The sequence below is a fragment of the Ictalurus punctatus genome, chromosome 16, assembly GCF_001660625.3.
Source record: "Ictalurus punctatus breed USDA103 chromosome 16, Coco_2.0, whole genome shotgun sequence".
Taxonomy (NCBI): domain Eukaryota; kingdom Metazoa; phylum Chordata; class Actinopteri; order Siluriformes; family Ictaluridae; genus Ictalurus; species Ictalurus punctatus.
This window is the reverse complement of record NC_030431.2, coordinates 27,022,642-27,048,846: the sequence shown is the minus strand read 5'-3', so window position 1 is coordinate 27,048,846 and position 26,205 is coordinate 27,022,642. Positions and strand designations below refer to the sequence as shown.

At 41.2% G+C, this 26,205-nt stretch overlaps 1 protein-coding gene across 2 annotated transcripts; it reads left to right on the top strand.

Annotated features, from left to right (window-relative positions):
- Positions 1–1,261: 1,261 nt before the first annotated feature.
- Positions 1,262–24,898, top strand: LOC108276880 (drebrin-like protein B). 2 transcript variants are annotated; one of them, XM_053686985.1, is made up of 21 exons: positions 1,262–1,455; positions 2,084–2,139; positions 2,716–2,828; positions 2,975–3,049; positions 7,529–7,675; positions 7,903–7,980; positions 8,721–8,872; positions 9,685–9,739; positions 9,833–9,901; positions 9,997–10,074; positions 11,382–11,533; positions 11,871–11,925; positions 12,019–12,087; positions 12,233–12,310; positions 12,990–13,141; positions 17,990–18,038; positions 18,118–18,186; positions 18,427–18,529; positions 21,233–21,303; positions 22,791–22,878; positions 24,391–24,898. In XM_053686985.1, the coding sequence occupies exons 1-21, from the start codon at positions 1,373–1,375 to the stop codon at positions 24,525–24,527; spliced, it is 1,929 nt and encodes a 642-aa protein (XP_053542960.1). In that variant the 5' UTR covers positions 1,262–1,372; the 3' UTR covers positions 24,528–24,898. The 2 variants fall into 2 exon arrangements, with proteins under 2 accessions (XP_053542960.1, XP_053542962.1); XM_053686987.1 differs by lacking the exon at positions 9,997–10,074.
- The last annotated feature ends 1,307 nt before the right edge of the window (positions 24,899–26,205 follow it).

Here is a 26,205-nt window from a genome sequence, read left to right as displayed (position 1 = left end):
TCCTTTGTGTTTTGGTTGATTTATATAATAAAACATTGAAAATTGCTTCCAAACCATCTTTGAAACGTGACATTCAGACATTCATACACCACTGAGACAGCTACTGTGGCACAACAGTGAGTTCGTAAGGGACAATTGCATGATGCAGCATTTCAAAAGATGAAGGACCTGTTCCATCTATGGTTGTTAGTACACCAGTGGTTTCTTTCTTTTGGGGTAGCTGTAGAGAGGGTTGTCCACTAATTGCAATCTTGGCGGTTCGATTAAAGGCCTAGCTAATATCATGTGCCTTAAGATGTAGTCTCCTATAACCAGAGCTTTTTCCAGTACACCGACTGCACTTCTTAATGATGAACTAATCTTGTGATTTCATTAGTAACACCTGGTTGCTAATTACTCTGTTAATGATTGTGGAAGTAAGAAGGGTGTACTTATATTTTCCCCACCCTGATTTCTGAATACTTTTGGGAGGAAATTAAATATTGACATCTGTTGAGTTTGTTTATAGAAGTTGGTGAGGATCACACAGTTGTTATTTCTGCTCAAATAAATAAAAACTTTTTCCCATGACTGATCCTAGGTACGAATTGGCATATTGTCTGTACTAAACAGTATCCAAGATTAGAATTAATGTGATTAGTGTGTCCCAAATCGTAGTATGTTGAAATGAGTATCTTAAAGGTTCCCGGATAGTCTGCTATTTCTGGAAGATTTTTGAAGTGTGGGTCTGTGGACACTTTTTCAGCTAATATTACCCATGAATCCTTGCATGAGGGATAAAGCAAGGGAATGATAAATTAAACTATATAGTATAAATTATATAAGGAATAGTGAATGAAGAAAAGTTTAAATGTAATGAGGAGTGTGTTTACGGTGACAGTGTACTTGTAGCCTCTTTTACTACACACTCAGAAGTGTGTACTTTTTCTTCACAAAAAGAGTACATACCTTTAGTACATAGTATAAGTATTCCAACTGGGACACAGGTTATATTTTTCATTATAAACACGTCATATTCACACACAGAACCAACACACAGATTGCAATAATCATGGTGGAATGTGGGCTCCGATGAGTGATCCAATGACGGACATGTGTGTGTGTGTGTGTCTGATAGAGAGAGAGAGAGAGAGAGAGAGAGAGAGAGAGAGAGAGAGAGAGAGAGAGAGTTTTGAGGTGTTCCTGTGCTCTAAATGTTCCTAAACTGGTTTAGCGTGATTTTTTTAATAAGAGGTTGGCTTAAGGAGGCAAGTGTGTGTGTGTGTGTGTGTGTGTGTGTGTGTGTGTGTGTGTTCATTAGAGTTAGAGACAGCGATGTTAATGGTGTACATGTTGGTGTTTTATGTGTTTTTAGATTAAGACTTTATCAGTGATGGCAGTAAATCTGAGTAAACACGGTGCAGCACTCTCTGATGCTTATAATGAAGTGGTGAATGGGAGAACTGACACTGACTGGTAAGATGCACATATTATTACACTTTACACAGCCGTACAGTCAGGTTTACACACAGATTTACACACAGGTGTACACACAGCCGTACACTCAGGTTTACACACAGATTTACACACAGGTGTACACACAGATCACACACGCATCACAGAGTTTCTGTTGTAAGATCTGAGTTGTGCTGAATCGATTTTATATATTTTCTGTCAAGACTCCAGAAGAAGTGACCTGAACATTAGTACAGATGATTGAAACTAACACACATTATAATACACTAACACACTATTACATAATAACACTCATTAACATAGATTATCACACACTAACACACAGTAACACAGATTATCTCACACTAATAGACACTAATGCACACTATCACACCCTAACGCACACAAACAGAACCCAACACACACTATCACACAATAACAGACACAAGCACACATCATACACTAACGCAGACTATTGCACACTAACACACACTACCGCACACAAACACAGACTAACGCACACTATCACACACAAGCACAGACTAACGCACACTATCACACACTAATACACACAAGTGAGAAAAAAGTTTGGACTTTTCTTTTTTAAATTACATTACATTGTCACTTTCTCTGTGTATCTGTATTTCAGGGTTTTATTTACATATGAAGGAAACAGCTATGACATCCAAGTAGCAGCAAAAGGAGGTTTGTGTGTGTGTGTGTGTGTGTGTGTGTGGTTTAAGTGGAGGCTTGGGTTAATCATGTTCCTCGTCTTGTTCAGGTAGAGGTTTAGGTTAATCACATTGTGGTCAGCGTGGGGTCTAATGCCCCAGTTTAGTGATGGGGACACTATACTGTAAAAACTCTTTCTGATGAGATCTTAAACCGAGTTCCTGACTCTCGGTGGTCATTAAAAATCCCAGGACACTTATGGTAAAGAATAGGGGTATAACCCCGGGGTTCTGCCCAAATTCCCCCATTGGCCCTTCTCTATCACCCCCTAATAATCTCCATCACTGAACTGGCTGCATCAATCTCTCCTCTCCACTAATAGCTGGTGTGTGGTGGGAGTTCTGGAGCAATATGGCTGCCATCACATCATCCAGGTGGAGGCTACACACTAGTTCTGGTTGAGGAGATCTCCCCCCCATACCATGTAAAGAGCTTTGAGTGTTTAGAAAAGTGCTATATGACTCTAAGGAATTATTAAGGAATTATAATCATGTTCCTATCTGTGTTCAGGTACAGATTTGGGTTAATCATGTTCCTATCTGTGTTCAGGTGGAGGTTTAGATCAGATGGTGCAGGAGCTCAATGCGGGTAAAGTGATGTACGCATTCTGCAGAGTGACTGATCCAAATTCCGGGGTGCCAAAATTTATACTCATTAACTGGGTGAGTTAACACTGAGATCCTTTAAAGAGCTTTCAGTAAAGTGTTGTTGAGTAGAAAAACAGGATCTAAACCATCTGTGTGTGTGTGTGTGTGTGTGTGTGTGTGTGTGTGTGTGTGTGTGTGTGTGTGTGTGTGTGTGTGTTTAGACTGGTGAAGGAGTGGCAGGTGTGAGGAGAGGTGTGTGCGCTAATCACTTCAACTCCATGGCCCATTTTTTAAGGGTGAGTTTTATATTTGTTAACATAAAGAAGATGAAGATCATGTGATGAAAAGCACATGTGTTCATGCACTTAGGGTACTGGACTCATTCTTTATCATTCTTTATTATATCTCTTCCAAGTCCCATAAATGTAATGTTATGATGTTAGCAAGTTGATTTTAAATAAAGTGCATTAGCTTGGTGGAGTAGTTTTGCAGTGGACAAGAGGGGGTTTTGTTTCACTTTGGAAAATGTTTCTATACAGCTGTAAGTAAAGTACATTTTCATATTCAGTGCATCTGAATACCTCGTTGTCAATGACTGATAGTGGCTGATCAAGAATAACATGTTGGGCAAGAGCTTTTAGTTTCACTCACATAGCGTCATCTATAGAAATTTTTCTCGCCTAGCTTGTGCTGCTAGTATTGAAATCCTCACTGTGTAAGTTGTTTGATCATGTCACTTGTATTATAAGAAAATGCTGCATTTTCACAGAAGACAGTTTGCAGTCTGTATGTTCAATATTCATGAAATATGTCTAGATCTCTGTAATTAATGTAGCAATGTACCTTACCTCACATAGTAAGGTACATGTTTAATGACCTTACATCACATAGTACCACCTGGTATCAGATGTTGGTTTTGGGGCATCTTTTACAAGTACGAGTAAATGAGCATGGTATTGGGTCGATACCTGATACCAGTGTCAGTATCAATGCATCCCTTCTTTTAATAATAGACATTGTCACATCGCAGCTTTACAGAAATCCAGATGTAGATTTAGATCCATAATGAACAAGCCAGTGGTGACAATGGTGAAAAACAAGAAAAACTCCCTGAGACGACATGAGGAGGAACCCTTGAGAGGAACCAGACTCAAAAGGGAATCCATGCTCTCCTGGGTGAGACCAGATAGTAAATCATAAAAGAACATAAATCATTAAAGAACACAGCTGTAGAAGAGTAAAGACAAACAGTCCTGAGTGTGTTTACAAGATGTATAGTATGAGCATTCCAGTGTATGAGTGTCCCAGAATGAGCACAGGACAGTCCTTATGACAGGGGTGTCCAATCTTATTCGGAAAGGGTCAGTGTGGGTGCCGGTTTTCATCCAAACCAAGCAGAAGCCACAGCTGAGTCTAGTGAAAACCAAGCACAGTTTATTAAACAGGTGGAATCAGGTGTGGCTCCTGCTTGGTTGAAATGAAAACCTACAAGAACCTCTTACCCTTATCTTTGCGGATAAGATTGGAGGTTTGCAGGATTGCAGATACAAAGGTGCAGAGAAATGAGATGTGGCAGCTCTGAAGGGTGTGAATAACAAAACAGTATATATACAGACAATAGTACAATGGCTATGAGGTAATTGGGATTGTAAGACAATAGAACAACAGATCATTGAAAATAATAAGACAAGCAAACCACAAGAGCATACAAAAATATATTTATGAAACTGTTTGTAAGTATGTATGTATGTACAGTTGCAGTCGGAAGTTTACATACTACACTCACCCTAGACATGAATGTCATGGCAGTATTGGGCTTGCAATAATTTCTTTGAACTTTTCTTCTGGGGTAGAATGATTGTACAACATACATCTTTAATTAATAATTTTTTTTTTTTTTTAAAAACAAGAATTTTGTTCACAAATTTTTTATTCATTTGGGGTTTTCTGTAATCATATAAGGTCAAAAATATACATACAAACATTTAGATTATTAATTCAGTGGTGCTTAAAGTTCCAAAATGTCCTTTAATTTGCCAAGACCCAGGCCTCTTAATGCCCTGTTAGTGATCATGATTGACTACAGCTGGCAGCTTCTATGTGCACACATAAAAAGGGTTTGTTTGAAAGCACTCATTGGATTGAGCAACACACAGTACTATGAGAAAGTCCTAGGAGCACAGTGCAGATCTGAAAAAGAGGATGGTGGATTTACATGTCAGGAATGTCTCTTGGAGCCATTTCTAAACAATTGCAGATTCCAAGATCATCAGTTCAAACAATTGTACATAAGTACAAGTTATTGGGAAGTTAGATGTGATTACCTATTCTGATGTGTTGCGGTCTGTTAGTGAGAAAGTCCATGATCCATGAGCAGAGTGCTGCATCTAGGCCCAGGTTGCCTAGTTTTCATATGAGTTTGTTAGGAATGATAGTGTTAAAAGCAGAACTGAAATCAATGAATAGCATCCTTACATAACTGTTTGGCTGCTCTAAAATGTGTTAAGGCTGTGTGAAGTGAACTTGAGGTTGCGTCATTCGTAGATCTGTTTGCTCGGTCAGCAAATTGAGGGACGTCTAGATCCTTGGGGATGATGGTTTTGATGTGTGATAGAATAAGTTTCTCAAAGTGCTTCAGGATGATGGGAGTTAAGGCAACTGGGCGGCAATCCACCCCAACTGTCGTTGAGGCAATCCACCCCAGATCTTTTGGGCACCGGAACGATAATGGTGGATTTGAGACAGGTGGAAACCGTGGCAAGCTGTTATAAGAGTTTGAAAATATTTATGAATACCCCCGCTAACTGGTGAGCACATGTTCTGAGTGTGAGGCCCGAGACCCTGTCAGGTCCTGCAGCTTTGTGGATGTCAACCTTCCTCAGAGTGGCTCTTGCTTGATGATGATGTAAGGAGAGTGTTTGCATGTCCTTTGTTGGAAAAGGGTGGACTCCAAATCTGTTGCTTTGGTTATCAACGCAAGCAAAAAAAATTATTCAGGGAGAGATGGGCCATGACTGATTTGTGAAGGACTGCCCTTGTAGTCAGTGATGGCTTTAATTCCCTCCTACATGCTATGGGTGTTGCTGTTCTCAAAATGACCTTCAGTGCGCTGTTTGTATTTGTGTTTCGCCTCTTTGATACTTTTCATCAGTTCTGTCCTGGCCTTACTATAGGCCTTGTGTCGCTGATTTATAAGCCACATGACGCTCTTTAATGAGAGACCGTACCTTACTGTCCAGCCATGGCTTCTGGTTGGGGAACGTTTTGAGGGTTTTGGTTGTTAGTATAGACTCCCTGCAGACGTCATTGTAGGCCAGGACTGATGTACTATATTTCTCCAGATCAGCTCCTTCTGCAAATACATCCCAGTCTGTGAGCTCAAAACAGTCTTGCAGTTGTGAGGTGGCTTCCTCACTCCAAACCTCGACTGTCTAAACAACTCTTTTTGTTCTGCAGATCAGAGGCTTAAAGGCCGGAGTCAGTATCAGGGAAACATGATCTGATGAGCCCAGATGGCTTTGTATGCTCCTGGAGCATTTGTGTAGTCTTGGTCCAAAATATTATTTTCTCTAGTTGGGATGTTAACATTTTTGTGAAATTTTGGCAGTATTGTCTTTAATTCAACACAATTAAGGTCTCCTTCCACAATCACTGCTCCGTCTGGATGCAAAGCCCAATATTGCCATAACATTCATGTTCATGATGAGTGTCCTGGGCATGTGGTTGCAGAGGAGCTTTCCAGACCAAAGCCATCTGAATAGTTCATTGTTGAGGTGTTCTGTCCTTTGGGATTATTACTGCTCTGGTCCTACACCACCTTGTGCAGATGTCCTGCAGACTGGGCAGTCCTGAATTGGTGATCTGCTGGACACACCATCCTCCACAGGGCTTTGTTTGTCCACAGCACTGCAGTTACCGTACCAGATGGTGATGTTTCCAGTGAGATTGCTCTCTATTATGCTGCTATAAATGGACTTCTGGAACGCTAAGGAGATGTGCAACTTCCGCAAGTTTGATGTTTAAAAAGGCCATGACAGGTCGTTGCTGATGTGTACTGTATGCCGAGGTACCTGAAGCTGTTCACTCTCTCCACCGGGGTCATGTTGATGATAAGAGCTATGTCCTCTATTGCTCCCTTTTGAAGTCCACAACCAGTTCTTTAGTCTTGCTGACATTTAGGAAGAGATTCTTAGCCTTGCACCACTGGAATAGCCTACTCATCATTCTTGGTAATCAGACCTATTTACTGCAGAACATTATTGAATATTCCATATCTGTGAGTGGCAAAAGTATGTGCACCTTTGCTTTTGGTATTTGGTGTGAGCCCCTTGTGCAACAATAACTGCAGATAAACGTTTGCGGTAACTGTTGATCACTCCTGCACGTCAGCTTGGAGGAATTTTATACCGTTCCTCAGTACAGAACAGCTTCAACTGTGAGATGTTGGTGGGTTTCCACACATGAACTGCTTACTTCAGGTCCTTTCAGAACATTTCTATTGGATTAAGGTCAGGACTTTGACTTGGCCATTCCAAAACATTAACTTTATTCTTCTTTAACCGTTCGTTGCTAGAACGACTCGTGTGTTTAGGATCATAGTCTTGCTGCATGACCCACTTTCTCTTCAGATTCAGTTCATGGACAGATTTCCTGATACTTTCCTTTAAATTTCGCTGTTATAATTCAGAGCCTCTGAGGAACATTTCATTACCATATTATGTTATTGTGTATCATATTGAAACAAATGTGTGTTGTATGTATTTGTGTGATTGCAGGGAGCTCATGTGATGATTAATGCACATTCAGAAGATGATGTTGAGCCTGAACTCATTATGAATAAAGTCTCTCAGGCTGTAGGAGTGACTTACAGCTTACACACTGAATCAAATGAATTTAACAGCACTTCAGCCTCACGTCCTGTGGTGAGAAACTGAGTATCAATCTTTTATAAGCAACATGGTGAGATACACACTGTGTATATACCATGAATACCATTGTATTTACAAAAGATTGCACAGGGACAAACACAGCACAACATGATGGTTTTAAGATTTTACTATAGCTAATAAACGCATCAGTCTGACAGGATCAATTATACCAGCTTTGTGTGTGTGTGTGTGCGTGCGCACGTGGGTGCGTGTGTCTGCAGGGTTCAACGTATCGCAAAACCAACGCATTAGAGGAAATTAAAGGAACTAACAGGGACAACTTCTGGGCGCAATTGGAGGTGAGAGAAAAGTATATTGCACAAATAACACTAATCTATCACAGATATAACATTTATCAAACACTTACATTACATTTAGCAGACTACGGTTTGCAGAGCAACTTACATTTATCTCATTTATGCATTTGAGCAGTTGAGGGTTAAGGGCCTTGCTCCAGGGCCCAAAAGTGGCAGATGACAGCTGGGATTTGAACTCACAACCCTCCTATCAGTAGTCCAATGTCTTAACCACTGTGGGTTATTACACTTCCATTATGTGATGACCCCAATTATCACAATCATCATTCACTCATAACTCATATACTGTATAGCACCCTATCAATCATCAAACACTAATCTAAAGCTTATCTAAATATCAAGCACTCAGTCAAACACTCAGATAATGCTCAGATAACACTAAACTAAAGCACATATAATGCGAATCAAACACCAATTTAAATGTTCATCTAATGCTCCTATAATACTCATGTCGTGGTCATTAATTGCTCAAAAAAATTTACAGAACTACAGAAAGCTGACACAATACTAAAATAATGCTGGTAATTTGCACATATAAAGCTCATCAAATGCTAAAAAAAAACTTTACTGAGATTACAGAACAAACCTCTGACTCATTCAAGGGGAAGCGGACAAGGGTGCATTTAAAAATGTACTGAAATGTAGAATAGCAGTTCCACATGAAATGAGTACAGGAGGGTATGATTGTTTTTTACTTGTCTTTCTCTGCATCTCTTCATTAGAAAGAGGAACAAACTCGCCGTCAGCAGGAGCGAAAAAAAGCAGAGGAGGAACGACAGAGAGTGGAGAAAGAGAGAAAAGAACAGGAGGAGAGAGAGACAGCAGAGAGAGAGCGACAGCTGAGAGAGAGAGCTAAACAGATCAATCAGCAGAGGTGACCAGTCACATCATCACATTAATCACATCAAATCAATCACATAATCACATTAATCACATCACATTAATCACATCACCACATTAATCACATCACATTAATCACATCATCACATTAATCGCATCACATTAATCACATTATCACATCAATCGCATCACATTAATCACATTATCACATTAATCCCATTATATTTATCACATCATATTAATCGCATCATATGAATAATTTCATCACATCAGATCTGCTGTAACATTAGGGTGATATAAACTACAAGAGTGAAAATCAAGTTCTCATGGTGTGTGTAACATGTTACTGTATTCTAATTGCTTTCTCTGATAACGCAGTAATGTAAATCATCACATTTTAAATGTATGCAATTTGATTACAGTCAATGCCCCTGGTGGCTGCGTCAGTTAATGAGCACTTTAATGAATCACCGGCAAACGCACACTAAAATTAGTGAAAGAACTACAAGTTTCATTTTGTAGTGTATTTTTATAGGTTTGATAGATTTTGAAAGTAACTTCAGAGTAAATTAATTAGTAATCTGATGACTTTTTACATGCAGTAATCAGTAATGTAATCAAATTGCAATTTTATAGTAGTAATAATTTTTTTTTTTGTAACTTACCCAACACTGTTATTTGGGTGTCTATAAGTAGTGTGTATAAGTCTTCTGATGTTGTGGTTAACATGGACTATACATCATAGCTTACCTAAGTAAATTTGAAATGAAAATGAAATGCAGTTGTTTATGTAGTTAGTGTTTGTTTTTTCTGTAGTGAAGGTTTCTTTCCTCTCGTCTCTCACAGACTGTTTGAGAAGAGACAGGAAACCGAGCATCAAAATCAGCAGCGACGGGAACCGGTAAAGAACCAAATCTCAGAAAATCAATAAAGTGCTCAGTGTGTGATGTTAATGAGTGAGTGCTAAACATCTGAACATCTGAAATGGATTCAGGTGGAGCAAGAACTTCGGTCTGCTGAGTGGAAAGGAATAAGAAGCTCCAGATCTGTTCAGGAAGCCAATGTGAGTAAACACATGCAGTGTTCAGTGTGTGATGGAGAGTAGACTTAAACACATATTAAATCTGTGTGTGTGTGTGTATGTGTGTGCATGCGCAGGGTTCAAAGTATTATAAAACCAGTGCTTTAGAGGAAATTAATGGAACCGACAGGGAAAATTTCTGGGCTCAAGTGGAGGTAAGAGAGCAGTTGTGCATTTCAGTGCTGGCTTTAAACACACCCTTGTTGAATTTCGCTAATGACTCAGAAGTGTGTATTACCTACATCTGGCATGTACACTAGCAGCACAATAGCAGGTGTGTATAGGTGGAGTGGATTGTTCACACAGCAATGGACCAGCAAGAACAATATAACTGAAACAATTTCATTTCAGTAATTATGGAGTCTTCAGTCTGTACATCGTATCGTCTTACTAAATTAATGCAGTTCTATTAGCTTTCATGTGCAGATAGAGATGTGAAGTGAACATGTGTATTTTCTAAAGTTGTTTGTTGCCAGCGAGGTGAAAGGAAGTGCACCTGTCTCAGGGCTCAGTGCTCGCAGAACTGAAGTGTCCTGAGATGTAACAGTCTCTGCACACTTGCTTAACGTTAAGTCACTGCTTCACATTCACTAATACCTTTGTGTGCACTCAATTCAATGCACCTAAGGCTCCTAAGCGCTCCTAAGCTGTGCATAGACATAGGGGTGATCGTGTTTTAATGTTGTCACACACACAGTATTCCGATATTTCACAGTCACTCACATTTAAAATACATAAATATATATATATGGGGGGGGCGCAGTGGCTTAGTGGTTAGCATGTTTGCCTCACACCTCCCGGGTTGAGGGCTCAATTCCCACCACAGCCCTGTGTGTGTGCGCGCGTGACGCTTGCATGTTTTCCCCGTGCTTCAGAGGTTTCCTCCCCCAGTTCAAAGACATGCATGGTACAAGGAAGGGGAACACACAGAACTTAAATAGGGTGACTAATTAGGGAAACACAAAACAGGTGTGAACAAACACAGGAAGCATGGCAGACAACAAAATATATATTTTTTAAATGTTTGAGTGAGGGTGCCCTCTGGTGGTCTGGGGAATTGTCCATGGTGAACATGAAAGGTTCATGTTGACAGGGCGGGGCCTCACAGGTTGCTGGATGAATTTAAGTTTAGCCCGAGCCTGTTCAACAAGCACAACTTAACAAGAGTACTTTTAATCTATGTTAGGTAAAATAAACATGGTGTTAATGTAAGATATTACATCATCCAAGGTGTTTAAAAGTTTAAATGAGGAAACATTAGTGTCTTGCTATCATGTGCAGCAAATAAATGAATAAATTAGTTTTTTGTAAACTGGCGGTAAATTAGTTTTCCTGTCTCTAGGACTGTTACCGTAGTAACTCGCTTAACCAGCAACAGATACAGACCTAGCATTTCCAAAGGAAATGAGCACAAGAGGGTATGATTGTTTTTTACTCGTCTTTCTCTGCATCTCTTCATTAGAAAGAGGAACAAACTCGCCGTCAGCAGGAGCAAAAGAAAGCAGAGGAGGAAAGACAGAAAGTGGAGAAAGAGAGAATAGAACAGGAGGAGAGAGACACAGCTGAGAGAGAGCGACAGCTGAGAGAGAGAGCCAAACAGATCGATCAGCAGAGGTGACCAGTCACATCATCACATTAATCACATCATCACATTAATCACATCATATTAATCCCATCATATTAATCACATCACATTACTCACATCACATCACACCAATCAGATCACCACTTATGATTATAATTAGCTTAAATAAGCTAATTTATTCTGAAAACAAAACTACATTTATCTGGTAACAGAATGTTGAAGATGCAGTTCTGCATCAATAATGGAAAACCATCATGTTTAATTATAGCAGGGAGAAAAATAAAGAATGAAATGAAATGCAGTTGTTTATGTAGTTAGTGTTTGTTTTTTCTGTAGTGAAGGTTTCTTTCCTCTCGTCTCTCACAGACTGTTTGAGAAGAGACAGGAAACCGAGCATCAAAATCAGCAGCGACGGGAACCGGTAAAGAACCAAATCTCAGAAAATCAATAAAGTGCTCAATGTGTGATGTTAATGAGTGAGTGCTAAACATCTGAACATCTGAAATGGATTCAGGTGGAGCAAGAACTTCGGTCTGCTGAGTGGAAAGGAATAAGAAGCTCCAGATCTGTTCAGGAAGCCAATGTGAGTAAACACATGCAGTGTTCAGTGTGTGATGGAGAGTAGAATTAAACACATATTAAATCTGTGTGTGTTTTTGTGTGTGTGTGTGTGTGTGTGTGTGTGTGTGTGTGTGTGTGTGTGTGCGCGCGTGTGTGTGCATGCACAGGGTTCAAAGTATTATAAAACCAGTGCTTTAGAGGAAATTAATGGAACCGACAGGGAAAATTTCTGGGCTCAATTGGAGGTAAGAGAGCAGTTGTACATCTCAGTGCTGACTTTAAACACACCCATGTTGAATTTTGCTAATGACTCAGAAGTGTGTATTACCTACATCTGGCATGTACACTAGCAGCACAATAGCAGGTGTGTATAGGTGTAGTGGATTGTTCACACAGCAATGGACCAGCAAGAACAATATAACTGAAACAATTTCATTTCAGTAATTATGGAGTCTTCAGTCTGTACATCGTATCGTCTTACTAAATTAATGCAGTTCTATTAGCTTTCATGTGCAGATAAAGATGACCAAACACCCTGATAAAAGGAGGCTGGGGAGGGGGTTCATGTCGGCAGGGTGGGGCCTCACAGGTTGCTGGATGAATTTAAGTTTATCCCGAGCCTGTTCAACAAACACAACTTAACAAGAGTGTTTCTATTTATGTTAGGTGAAATAAACGTGGTGTTAATGTAGGATATTACATTATCCAAGGTGTTTAAAAGTTTAAATGAAGAAATTTTAGTGTCTTGCTATGATTAGCAGTTTTTTTTGTAAACGGGAGGTAAATTAGTTTTCCTATCACTAGGACTGTTGCCGTAGTAACTCACTTAACTGGCAACAGATAGAGACCTTGCATTTCCACATGAAATGAGCACAGGAGGGTATGATTGTTTTTTACTCGTCTTTCTCTGTATCTCTTCATTAGAAAGAGGAACAAACTCACCGTCAGCAGGAGCGAAAAAAAGCAGAGGAGGAACGACAGAGAGTGGAGAAAGAGAGAAAAGAACAGGAGGAGAGAGAGACAGCAGAGAGAGAGCGACAGCTGAGAGAGAGAGCCAAACAGATCAATCAGCAGAGGTGACCAGTCACATCATCACATTAATCACGTCATCACATTAATCACATCATATTAATCACATCATCACATTAATCACAGCATCACATTAATCACGTCATCACATTAATCACATCATCACATTAATTACATCATATTAATAACATCACATAAATCACATCACATTACTCACATTACTCACTCTCATCGCATTAATCATCGCATTAATCACAGCATCACATTACTCACATCACATTCATCACGTCATCACATTAATCACATCACATAAATCACATCATTACATTACTCACATCACATTCATCATGTTATCACATCAATCACATCACATCATCACATTAATCACAGCATCGCATTAATCACATCATCACATTATTCACAACATATTAATAACATTACATAAATCACATCACATTACTCACTCTCATCGCATTAATCATCGCATTAATCACAGCATCACATTAATCACATCATAACATCGCTCACATCACTTTCAACACATCATCACATTAATCACAGCATCACATTAATAACAGCATCACATTACTCACATCACATTAATCACGTCATCACATTCCTCACATCATCACATTACTCACATCATCACATTAAATTAATCACATCATATTAATCACATCACATTAATCACATCATCATTTTAATCACATCATATTAATCACATCACATTAATTCCATCATCATATTAATCACATTCATCACATCATGTTTCAATTAGATTGCATTAAATAAAAAAACAGGTTAAATTTAGATTAAATGACAATAAATTAGATTGGATTGACTTAGATTAGATTAGGTTAAACTATTTCAATTATACTTAAATTATAGCTAGATTTGACTACATTAAAGTAGATTGACTTTGATTTAGATTAGATTGTATATTATATTGTAAATGATTAATTATCCCTCTCCGGGAAGCGTCACCTTATCGTGGTGGAGAGGTTTGTGTGTCCCTCTGAACCTGAGGGCTGTGTTGTCTGGAGCCTTGTGCTCCTGGCAGGGTCTCTCAAGGCAAAGTGGTCTCAGGGGAGGGGCCAGTCTAAGAATGGTTCCAAGAACCCTCATGAAAAAGATAAAGAAAGAAGGAGTTACACTGCCCGGAGGAAGCCCCCGTCTGGAGCCAGGCCCAGAGGGAGGGCCCGACTGCAAGCGCCTGGTGGCTGGGTTTGCCACGGAGCCCAGCCGGGCAAAGCCCGAAAAAGCAACGTGGCACCCCCCTCTCCATCCTATGGGCCCACCACTCGTGGGGTGAACCGTGGGGGTCGGGTGCGCTGCTACACGGGTGGCAGTGAAGGTCAGGGGCCTCAACGGACCAGACTCGGGCGGAAGAGCCTGGCTCTGGGGACGTGGAATGTCACCTCTCTGTGGGGGAAGGAACTGGAACTTGTGCGGGAGGTGGAGCGCTACCGGTTAGCTCTGGTGGGGCTTACATCTACGCACAGTCTCGGGTCTGGAACCGTACTCCTGGATAGGGGATGGGCTCTATTCTACTCTGGAGTTGACCAGAGTGTGAGGCACCGGGCGGGTGTGGGGATACTCACAAGTCCCCGGCTGAGCACCGTTACGTTGGAGTTTACACCAGTGGACGAGAGTTTCGCTTCCTTACGCCTACGGGTTGTGGGAGGGGGGAAACTCTGGCTGTTGTCTGTGCATATGCACCGAACACCAGTTCAGAGTACTCGGCCTTCTTGGAGACCCTGAACAGAGTCCTGTATGGGGCACCAGTAGGGGACTCCCTAGTTATGCTGGGGGACTTCAACGCGCACATGGGCAATGATGGAGATAACTGCAGAGGCGTGATTGGGAGGAACGGCCTGCCTGATCTAAACTCGAGCGGGCATTTGTTATTGGACTTCTGTGCTAGTCATGGACTGTCTATAACGAATACCATGTTCGAACATAAGGAGGCTCATAAGTGTACGTGGTACCAGAGCACCCTAGGCCGAAGGTCGATGATCGACTTTGTAATCGTATCATCTGATCTGAGGCCGCATGTTCTGGACACTCGGGTGAAGAGAGGGGCGGAGCTGTCAACTGATCACCATCTGGTGGTGAGTTGGATAAAGGGGTGGGGGAAGACTCTGGACAGACCTGGAAAGCCCAAACGGGTAGTGCGGGTGAACTGGGAACATCTGGAGGAGGCTCCTGTCCGTGAGATCTTCAACTCACACCTCCGGCGGAATTTTTCTGGCATCCCTGTGGAGGTTGGGGGCATTGAACCCCAGTGGGCAATGTTCAAAGCCTCCATTTCTGAAGCTGCGGCAGAGAGCTGTGGTCTCAAGGTCTTAGGTGCCTCAAGGGGCGGTAACCCTCGAACATCGTGGTGGACACCGGTGGTCAGGGAAGCCGTCTGACTGATGTGTTTTCCCGGAGGACTCCGGAGGCAGTTGCAAGGTACCGACAGGCCAGAAGGGCTGCAGTTTCTGCCGTGAAAGAGGCAAAGCAGTGGTTTTGGGAGAAGTTCGGAGAGGACATGGAGAAGGACTTTCGGTTGGCACCAAGGTGTTTCTGGAAAACCATCCGCCACCTCAGGAAGGGGAAACGGGGAACCATCCAAGCTGTGTACAGTAAGGATGGGACACTGTTGACCTCAACTGAGGAAGTAATTGCACGGTGGAAGGAACACTTTGAGGAACTCCTGAATCTGACTAACATGCCCTCTATGGTAAAGGCAGAGGTGGAGGCTGATGGGGGATCATCGTCAATTTCCGTGGTGGGGATCACTGAGGTAGTCAAACAACTACACAGTGGCAAAGCCCAGGGGATTGATTGAGTATTGATTGAGTATGCCCAACCGGTCTACATGTGTTTTGTGGATCTCGAGAACACGTATGACCGGGTCCCCAGGGGTCTACTGTGGGAGATGCTGAGGGACTATGGGGTGAGGGTTTCCCTTCATAGGGCTATCCAATCGCTGTATGCCCAAAGCGAGAGCTGTGTCCGGATGCTCGGCAAAAAGTCGGACTTGTTCCTGGTGGGGGTTGGTCTCCGCCAGGGCTGCGCTTTGTCACCAATCCTATTTGTGATATTCATGGACAGGATATCGAGGCATAGTCATGGTGGGGAGGTGTTGCGGTTTGGTGACCTGAGGATCTCATTGCTGCTTTTTGCAGATGATGTGGTCCTGATGGCATCATCGGCCCGTGACGTCCAGCACTCACTGGATCGGTTCGCAGCCGAGTGCGAAGCGGCTGGGATGAGGATTAGCACCTCTAAATCTGAGGCCATGGTTCTCAGAAGGAAACCGATGGAGTGCCTACTCCGGGTAGGGAATGAGAACATAACTCAGGTGAAGGAGTTCAAGTACCTCGGGGTCTTGTTCCCGAGTGAGGGGACATCGGAGCGGGAGATTGGCCGGAGAATCGGAGCAGCGGGAGCGGTATTGCAATCGCTTGACCGTACCGTTGTGACGAAAAGAGCTGAGACGGAAGGCAAAACTCTCGATCGACCGGGCAATTTTCATTCTTACCCTCACCTATGGTCATGAAGGTTGGGTAATGACCGAAAGAACTAGATCGCGGGTACAAGCGGCCGAAATGGGTTTTCTCAGGAGGGTGGCTGGCCTCTCCCTTAGAGATAGGGTGAGGAGCTCAGCTATCCGAGAGGAACTCAGAGTAGAGCCGCTGCTCCTTTGCGTTGAAAGGAGCCAGTTGAGGTGGTTCGGGCACCTGGTAAGGATGCCCCCTGGGCACCCCCCTAGGGAGGTGTTCCAGGCACGTCCAGCTGGGAGGAGACCTCGGGGAAGACCAAGGACTAGGTGGAGAGACTATATTTCCACACTGGCCTGGGAACACATCGGGCTCCCCCAGTCAGAGCTGGTTAATGTGGCTCGGGAAAGGGAAGTTTGGGGTCCCTTGCTGGAGCTGCTACCCCCGCGACCCGATTACGGATAAGCGGTTGAGGATGGATGGATGGATGATTAATTGTCAATGCACTGTATGTTGCTAATTGTTACGAAACAGGGACTTGGAGACCGGAAGTAAGTGCAGGAGAGCAGTCTTTATTGTGCCACTTGACTAAACACACGAGGAGGCAGGAAACCAGATCCAAACATAAAACTCTAACCTAGAGCATGGACACTTCATGTACCTAGAGTATGAACACTTAATTTAACTAAAGCAGGAATCTCCCATTTAAGTAGAACAGGAACATCTCAGTTAACTAGGACTGTATACAAACACTCAACAACGACAGGGTATGAACTAAAGGACAGGAAAACAGACAGAGCATGGCAATATCACATCCTGACATCATTATACATTCCGTCGTCTTCTCTGTTAGTCCTTTCTTGGCTTGGCTTGGCTTGGCCTCTTTAGCTTAGTTTAGTTTATTTTAGTTTAATGCCGCACGATGTGCGCAGCAACGCGAGGGGTTTAAGTAGACAGTCCCTTGTTTGCCGACAGCTGGCGACACTTAACCCAGATTTAGCGTCCATGCGCACTTCACGCACGTGCGCGTTCTCAAGCTGCTCGTGCATGTTGTCGCCACAGCGCCATCTGCTGGCGGTACCGTAACACTAATTCATTAAATACTTTATTTGTTTGTTTGTTTGTTTGTTTGTCATATCATACAGTTGTACACTTAATGCTTGCTGTGTAATACATAAGTTGCTTTTCTTTTCTGTGATTTTTTTGTTTATTGTGTTTTTTGTTTCTGCCTTCATAATTGTTTTGAAATTTCACACGTGTTCTTCATTTCTGTGATTCTCTCGCTTCACACTCAGCCTGTGACTTTCATATTAATGATTAATCTGAATATAAATTATTTTATGTTTTATCAAATCAAATTATCAAATTATCAAACGAAGCAAACAAAAATTCTTTTCTGACTCACAGGCTGCAGGAGAAGAAGCAGGAAGCTAAAAATATAAATCAACAGAAATCGGTAAGAAAATCCATAAAGTGCTCAGTGTGTGATGTTAATGAGTGAGTGCTTAAAGTCTGACCATCTGAAATGGATTCAGGTGGAGCAAGAACTTCAGGCTGCTCAGTGGAAAGGAATAAGAAGCTCCAGATCTGTTCAGGAAGCCAATGTGAGTAAACACATGCAGTGTGGAGAACAGAATTAAACGTGTGTGTGTGTGTGTGTGTGTGTGTGTGTGTGTGTGTGTGTGCGCGTGTGTGCGTGCGTGTGGTTGTGTGTGTGTGTGTGTGCGTGTGGTTGTGTGTGTGTGTGTGTGTGTGTGTGTGTGTGTGTGTGTGCGTGCGTGTGAGTGTGTGTGTGTGTGTGTAATAAAGTTAAACATTGAATCATTATGTCTGTATTTGTGCAGGATGCAGCGGCCATCATCTCTCAGCGTGCCGTCAATCCCAGAGACATCTTCAGTCAAAAAGAAACAAATTTCCTCACTAACAGAGCCTCTGAAACACAACCAGGCAAGAACAGCACTATTAACAGTGCTTATAACATTAATAATAAAAGTGTGAGAGCAGCACTATTAACAGAGCTTATAAGCATTAGCCTGATACACCACAGGATTAACAGAACTCTTCAACAGAAGAGATCCTGCAGGTCATCTTGTTTTGCAGTCCTACTACCTGCGCATTGGATCAATCCCTTCCACAATGCTCCAGACAATCTCACAAGACCTCCTCCCCTTCATCATGACTATTATCAATGGCTCCATATCATTTGGTCATGTACCAACTGCATTCAAGAGAGCAAGGGTTATTCCCATCCTGAAGAAACCCGCTCTGGATGCCTCTGACATCGGCAACTACCGACCGGTATCACTTCTCTCTATTCTATCTAAAATCCTTAAACACACTGTCTACAAGCAACTGTCTTTTTGACCATCACTGAGAAGCTCCATGCTGCTAGATCAGCGAAACTGTCATCAGTCCTCATCTTCCTCGACCTTTCAGCAGCGTTTGACACAATCAACCACAAGACTCTCTTCTCCACCCTCACGAGTCTCGGAATTCGTGGTGCAGCATGGCAGTGGTTTCCTTCCTACCTGGAGGGTCGCTCATACCAAGTGACATGGAGGGGATCCACATCTGCTCCCGCAGGCTCTCCACAGGTGTCTCACAAGCCTCTGTACTTGGTCCTCTTCTGTTCTCCCTGTATACTGAATCTCTTGGTGAAATCATATCTTCACATGGGTTTTCATACCACTGCTATGCGGATGACACTCAACCTCTCCTTCCCTCACTCAAACCCTCTTGTTTCCACTCAGATCTCAGCGTGTTTGGCAGACATGTCATCATGGATGGCAGCTCATCAGCTGAAACTTGTCCAACTGCTGTTCATCCCAGGTGATTCATCACCATGTCGGCATCTTGTGATCTCCCGGGACAACTCTCTGATCCCACCTTCAGTTACTGCATGCAACCTTGGGGTAACCATGAACAATCAACTGTGCTTTTCCTCCCTCTCACATTGCTAATCTGTCACGCTCATGTCAATTTCTACTTTACAACATCAGAAGGATTCGTCCATTTCTATCCACACAGGCCACTCAGGTGCTGGTTCGGTCTCTTGTCATTTCGAGACTGGACTACTGCACCTCGCTCCTGGCAGGTCTGCCTTGAGCTCCATTCCACCTCTGCAACTGATCCAGAATGCAGCTGCTTGACTGGTTTTCAACCTTCCTAAGTTCTCCCACACCACCACACTGCTATGCTTCCTCAACTGGCTTCCTGTAGCCACATTAGAATTAAAACTCTGATGATTGCCTACAAAGCCAAAAATGGACCAGCACTCACTTATCTCAAATCACTTATCACACCCTGCACTGCACCACACTCCCGCCGAAACTCTAGCACCGCTCGACTGGTCCCACCATCTCTCAGGGTACAAGGAAGACCAGCATCAAGACTCTTCTCTGTTCTGGCACCTCTGTGGTGGAATGAACTTCCCCTAAATGTCCGAACAGCTGAGTCGCCTGCAGTCCTCAAATGACTTCTAAAGACTTACCTCTTCCTAAAGTACTTAAATTAGCACTTTTCATTTTCAAAAGTCTGTATTTTCTTACTATTTTTCCTCCCAACAGAGTTTTAAGACTAATGATATTCTTAGTCTGTGACCTAGTGAACCAGTATCAGGATGTATTTATTGATAGAGATTTAAAGCACTTCTGTAAGTCACTCTGGATAACGGCATCTACCAAATGCCATAAATGTCAATGTAAATGAAACTGAATCACAAGAACACTTACAGCTCACTTTAATTTCATTCATAATTTTATCCATAAAATATTTACTCCTTGAGATAATCAGTGTCTCTGATTAAGATGTCTCTCCTCAGATGTTTCTGTGTAAAAAAAAATCAATGAACTTTAAGGGGATGATTTTATAATTAATTAATAGTGTCATATTTACTGTTTGTAAACTCACCATGCCCTTTATAAGGAACACCTGTACACCTGCACATTTATGCAGTTATCCAATTAGCCAATCATGTGGCAGCAGCACAGCGCATAAAATCATGCAGATACAGGTTCACGAGCTTCAGTTAATGTTCACATCAAACATCAGAATGAAGAAAAAGTCTGATCTCTGTGACTTTAACCATGGCATGGTTGTTGGTGCCAGATGGACTGGAGTGAGTATTTCAGAAACTGCTGATCTCCTGGGATTTTCACACAAAACAGTCTCTAGAGTTTACACAGAATCGTGCGGAAAACAAAAAAACATTGAGTGAGTGACAGTTCTGTGGGTGGAAACACCTTGTTGGTGAGAGCGGTCAGAGGAAAATGGCCAGATTAGTTTGAGCTGCCAGGAAGGATATAGTAACTCATATAATCACTCTTTACAACCGTGGTGAGCAGAACAGCTTCTCAGCATCGAACAACAAGTTCGATGCCAAGTGAGCTGTGCCATACATACCTGTAAGGACCCATGCTGAATGTGGTTCCCTTCTCACTCCGGTACCAGGTGAACCGAGTGGTACTGTTCAGGGGACAAGCACTGTGTGTGTTATTTTTTACAGATCTGTGCTGGTGGCAGTGAGCAGCTCTGAACACTGAGTAACTGAATCATTTATTCTTTGTAGTCTAATGAATGATGGTGATGTAAAAAAAAAATCATGTTTATGTCACTCAACTGAAATTTCACTCCTGTGTGTGGAATTTTTAGCTTGTAATGGAGAGGGAACGCTGGAGGAAAACATCTATGACGTTCCATCACATCACAGAGTCTACGATGAGGCAAGTAACATTATTATTATTTATTTATTTATTTATTTATTTATTTATTGTTTGTAATTGTTGTTGTACGAATCAGCAGCAAAGACAAAGCCCAAACTGCCAGGTTTTTAATCAAGAACCAACACATTTGGGACAGCACACACACTGATGTGACTTCGGCTTTGCCGTATCCATCTTAACCCCAATAAGGCTGTTGACTCTTGCAGCTCCAGGTGTTTTTAACTTTGGTTCAAGTAAAGTGTTGAACATTTTGAAGGCAACTCACACAGTTGTGTAGACATCCCAGTATCAATAAACATATTAACCAGCACTTCCTCCCGCTTGTGGAGTTCCTGCGTATTTACTACCCAGCAGCTATCGGATCGCCGGTGAAAGCTCTGCTGTCGTGTTCTCTGTCCTGCGGTTGTTTCCATCATGCTGCCTAGCTCTGTACCGGGGTTAGCTTCTGTTTTGGGGGAGGGGGGCTTGACGTTCTCCTTTACCTTATTAAGGTAAGTTAGGCTAGCCTGCTTGTGCGTGCTTCTCAAATGTACTTTCAAATTCGTGGGATTTTTCCCTTTAATAAATTGTCCACATACTTCACCACCTTCCACTGCAAGGCATTTGGTTTTATCTGACACACAGTCATATTCAAGGTAATCCCAAATAGGACTCTGCCGCTTTCTTCTGACTTCCGTTACCACCATGATGCCAGTCAAGGAGCATGGACTATGCTGTTATCAATTTGACATGGAATGTCGTAATTTCCAGGTTCCCAGTCGGAAATGTCAACTGAAAGATATTTGCTCTATGAAAGACATCGACAAAGACGAAAACTAAGGACATTTACTCTATAATTGTATTTTATTTTAGTTAGTTTTCCAAACAGACAATATAGTTTTAGTTAGTTATAATTTTTTTGTAATGCCTCGTTTTTATATCGATTTCGGTTAACGACAATGTTTTTTCACACCTGGTGTTCGTTATTTCATTCGTTTTCGTTTACGATTATAACCTTGACACACACACACACGCGCACAAACACACAAACACAAACACACACAAGCACACACACACAGAGACACACACACACAGACACAGACACACACACAAGCACATATACACACACACACTCTCACACACACACACACACTCACACTAGACTGCAGTGTCCATATCCTGAGGGAGGATTTAATTCACCCCTTCATCTTCTTTACACACCTCCAGACTCCAGTATCTTGTCAGTCCCATTACATCATACAAAGGTTTAATATTGAATTCAGATGATGAAGCACCAAGAAATTAAACATGAACTAGACTCAAAGAAGAGACGTGGAGCTTGGAGCCCACTATGTTAGTAAATCTGTGTGTGTGTGTGTGTGTGTGTGTGTGTGTGTGTGTGTGTGTGTGTGTGTCTGTGTCTGTGTGTTTGTGCATCTTTGTGGTTGTGTGTGTGTGTGTGTGTGTGTGTGTGTGTGTGTGTGTGTGTGTGCATTTATGTTTGTAAGGTGAAAGATGACAGAATGTCAACAGTGAAACAGTCGGCTGGTCTGCAGCAGAGTCTCTACGCTAAAGCTCTGTATGATTATCAGGCGGGTGAGTGCTGCTGTCACTTACACACATCTACAATACAATGTAACAGTTTACATCCCTGTAGTTTCTGGATTAATAAAGGAAAACAGTTCTCTCTTTTACAATTACTCCACACAAAAAATATAATAATTTCAGATAGTTAAAAATTAAATGTGTGTGTAACCTGAAACAAGACCAAGCATGACGTAAAATAATCAGAATAATATTCTGAAAATGCGTTTTAGTAACATTTTCTTTGAATTTCCTGCTTTATGTGAATCGTCTATAGATCAACTGAGTCTTAAGTTATTTCATATTACATTTATTTCAACAACACCTCAATAAACTCAATAACAAAGTCACATGAACTGGAGCAGAAATTCTGAAAGGACTGAAATATTACACCAGTTATAAAAATATAGATATAAAAGTTGTCACATTCAGAATGGGGCATGAAAATGTTTAAACATACAATTTTATGACTATTAATATATTGTTGTTGTTGTTGTTGTTGTTCTTATTATTATTATTATTATTATTATTATTATTATTATTATTATTATTATTATGATGATGATGATGATGATAAAAATGTTTGGGGGTTTTTAGCGCCTTTCTACACACTCAAGGTTGCTTTACAATTAGAAAGCACTTATAACCCAGCAAGAGAAAATAATTATGAATGTTAGAAGTTATACATTTTTTTTTTACCATTTTGTTACCATTAATGTCCATTCAGCTTTCTAACTTTCACCTAACATTCATCCACCATTCACCTAACAGTCATGTCCTCCAGGATTTTGTGATTTTGTGATCATAGAAATTAACACAAAATAAAGTAACTCCACAATAGTCAGAGGAGATTGCAGTTTTTTAAAATTACAGCAGATTTTCTGCAGATTTGAGCCGAGACGCATCATGTGACGTTATCACGAACACGACTACAGCTAAAAGCTCTCATTTACCAACAAACATCACCGTGAAAGAGCGTGCACAACTATTTCGTGTGTTAATGATTTCACCGATTCAAGTTTTCCACAAAAAAGCACAAGAAACTCCATCGCAATTTTTTTTAAAAGCCGCAGCAAAAACGAGCATTTTTGGCTGCAACAATCACAAAAAAACTCCTCATAATCCTGTAGGGACCGACGTAATTTCACCTAACAATCATCAATCTTTTTCTAAGGTTCACATAAAATTCATCTAATGTTAACTTAACTCTCATCCAAAGTTCATCTAACGTTCATCTAACTCTCATGTATGAGGGGCAATTAAACAGGATTGGAATGCATAATAAAAATAATAATTCCTCAGATTTATATAGTGCTTTTCTAGACACTCAAGCCACTTTACATAGTATTGGAAGGGGGATCTATTCAACCACCACCAGTGTGTATCCTCCACCTGGATGATGAGAGGCAGCGACAGTGCTCCAGAACTCCCACCACACACCAGCTATCAGTGAAGAGGAGAGGAGAGTGAAATTCACACACGTAAACCATTTTAAAGATAAACATAGTGTCTTTCTTTCCTCAGCTGATGAGACTGAGATCACCTTTGACCCCGGTGACATCATCACTGTTGTAGAGATGACTGATGAAGGCTGGTGGCACGGTTACGGGCCTGGTGGGCATTATGGGATGTTTCCCTCTAATTACGTGGAGCTCATATAAATTGCACTTTAATGTTTAATCTGTTACTGAAATATTCCTGAAGGTTTGGTGGTTTTGTGTCTGTTAAACTTGAGCAGTTTGAGAATTTATTGAGATTTACAGCAGTAAATATGCTACACACATGTAATTAATATGTTTATCAGATTACTGTTCAGTTGGGTTCCTTTAAAAAACTGTATTTCTGAAAACACAAACATTTAACTGCTAAAATACTGTGTTTGAATTCATTAATTTAGGAAACACACACACACACATTAAAACAATAAAGTAAATTTTACATGGAGTTTAACTGGAAGCAATACTTTATTTCTTATCTAGATTACAAGTGTTGTTTAAATACTGAGGAGAATAAATGTTTTTCACTTTTTCCATATCAGCCTTGCGTCTGTGCTTATGAATGAACGCTAAACAGATTCAACTTCTAATAAAAGTTGAAGAAGAGATCCGTAACAAACAATTGTTTTATAACTGAATAATCTGTCAACTATGTTTTTGATAATTCAATAAACCATTATGCCGAAGCAGCACTACAGGGTGTGTAAAACTGATAAACTCGCTCAATTAGATAGTTCGTGAGTAGTTATGAACTATAGTTATGCATAATTATTATGAATTAATTAGTAATTATTAATTCAATAGCTTACCATAGCTACTCTGGAGAATGGGTTGTTATGGGACACATAGATTTAGATGGTGATTGTACAAGTATACAAAAAAAAGCAACATGGTTCAAAAAAAAAAAAACTGATTACGGCAAGATTTGATTCTCAAGATGGAAAGCTGGAGGACATCACAGGCAAAATACCATTATGATTGCGACCATCTCCAAATCAGTGGAGTTTATTACTGCAGAGATTACAGAATTTAAACAAAAATGTACAGTCTTGAAAACGCAAGCAGTATTCCTCATCAAGTCCAATGAAGAATTAAGGCTCAAAATGGGAGAACTTGAGCATTATAATGGGAAGATGGCATCGCCGTATTAACGTGATGAAAGAGCTGCTGATGAGGATGCACAGAAAGGCGTGGCTGATCTTTTGGTTGCTATACCTCCACACTTGGTACAGAAACGGGAAGATGTAATTGTCTCTGTTCACCGGTTTGGGAGAAAGGAGTCTGCAAGACACAGTCAAATGATTATTCAGTTCACCATACATAGATACAGAGATGAAATCTTGAAGATTACAAAGAACTCGCAGGTGTGCATTGACCATGGAGCTGGGTTCATCAGGATCTATCAGCCGAGGACCGGAGAGCTCATGCAGCTCTTTGCTCGCTCATTCAGGTAGTTTGATAATGGTAAGAAGGCATACGATCATGGTCCTTTGGGATACACTGATGGCCGCTTAATTTCATCTGCAAATAAAGGCTTGGACTGATTATGCCCATAAAGTTTAGAAGAGGTTGTGATAAGTAAGAACTGAATGTGAAACTGTTGTATGCCAGAGCTTCAGTTCATACTTTTCTTTTGCTTTCATATTAAATCTTAATAGCTGGCGTTGTTCTATCCCCAGCAGTGATTGTTCATTGTATTTAGTTAATGTTATGTTATAATTTGTTGAATATTTCAGGTTAATGGCAGTATTTCTTTTCTTTCACTAAATGTTAGAGGTCTAAAAGATAGTACAAAAAGAAAGGCTACAATTTTTGTGTTGTATATAGAAGAAAGCTCAGTGTG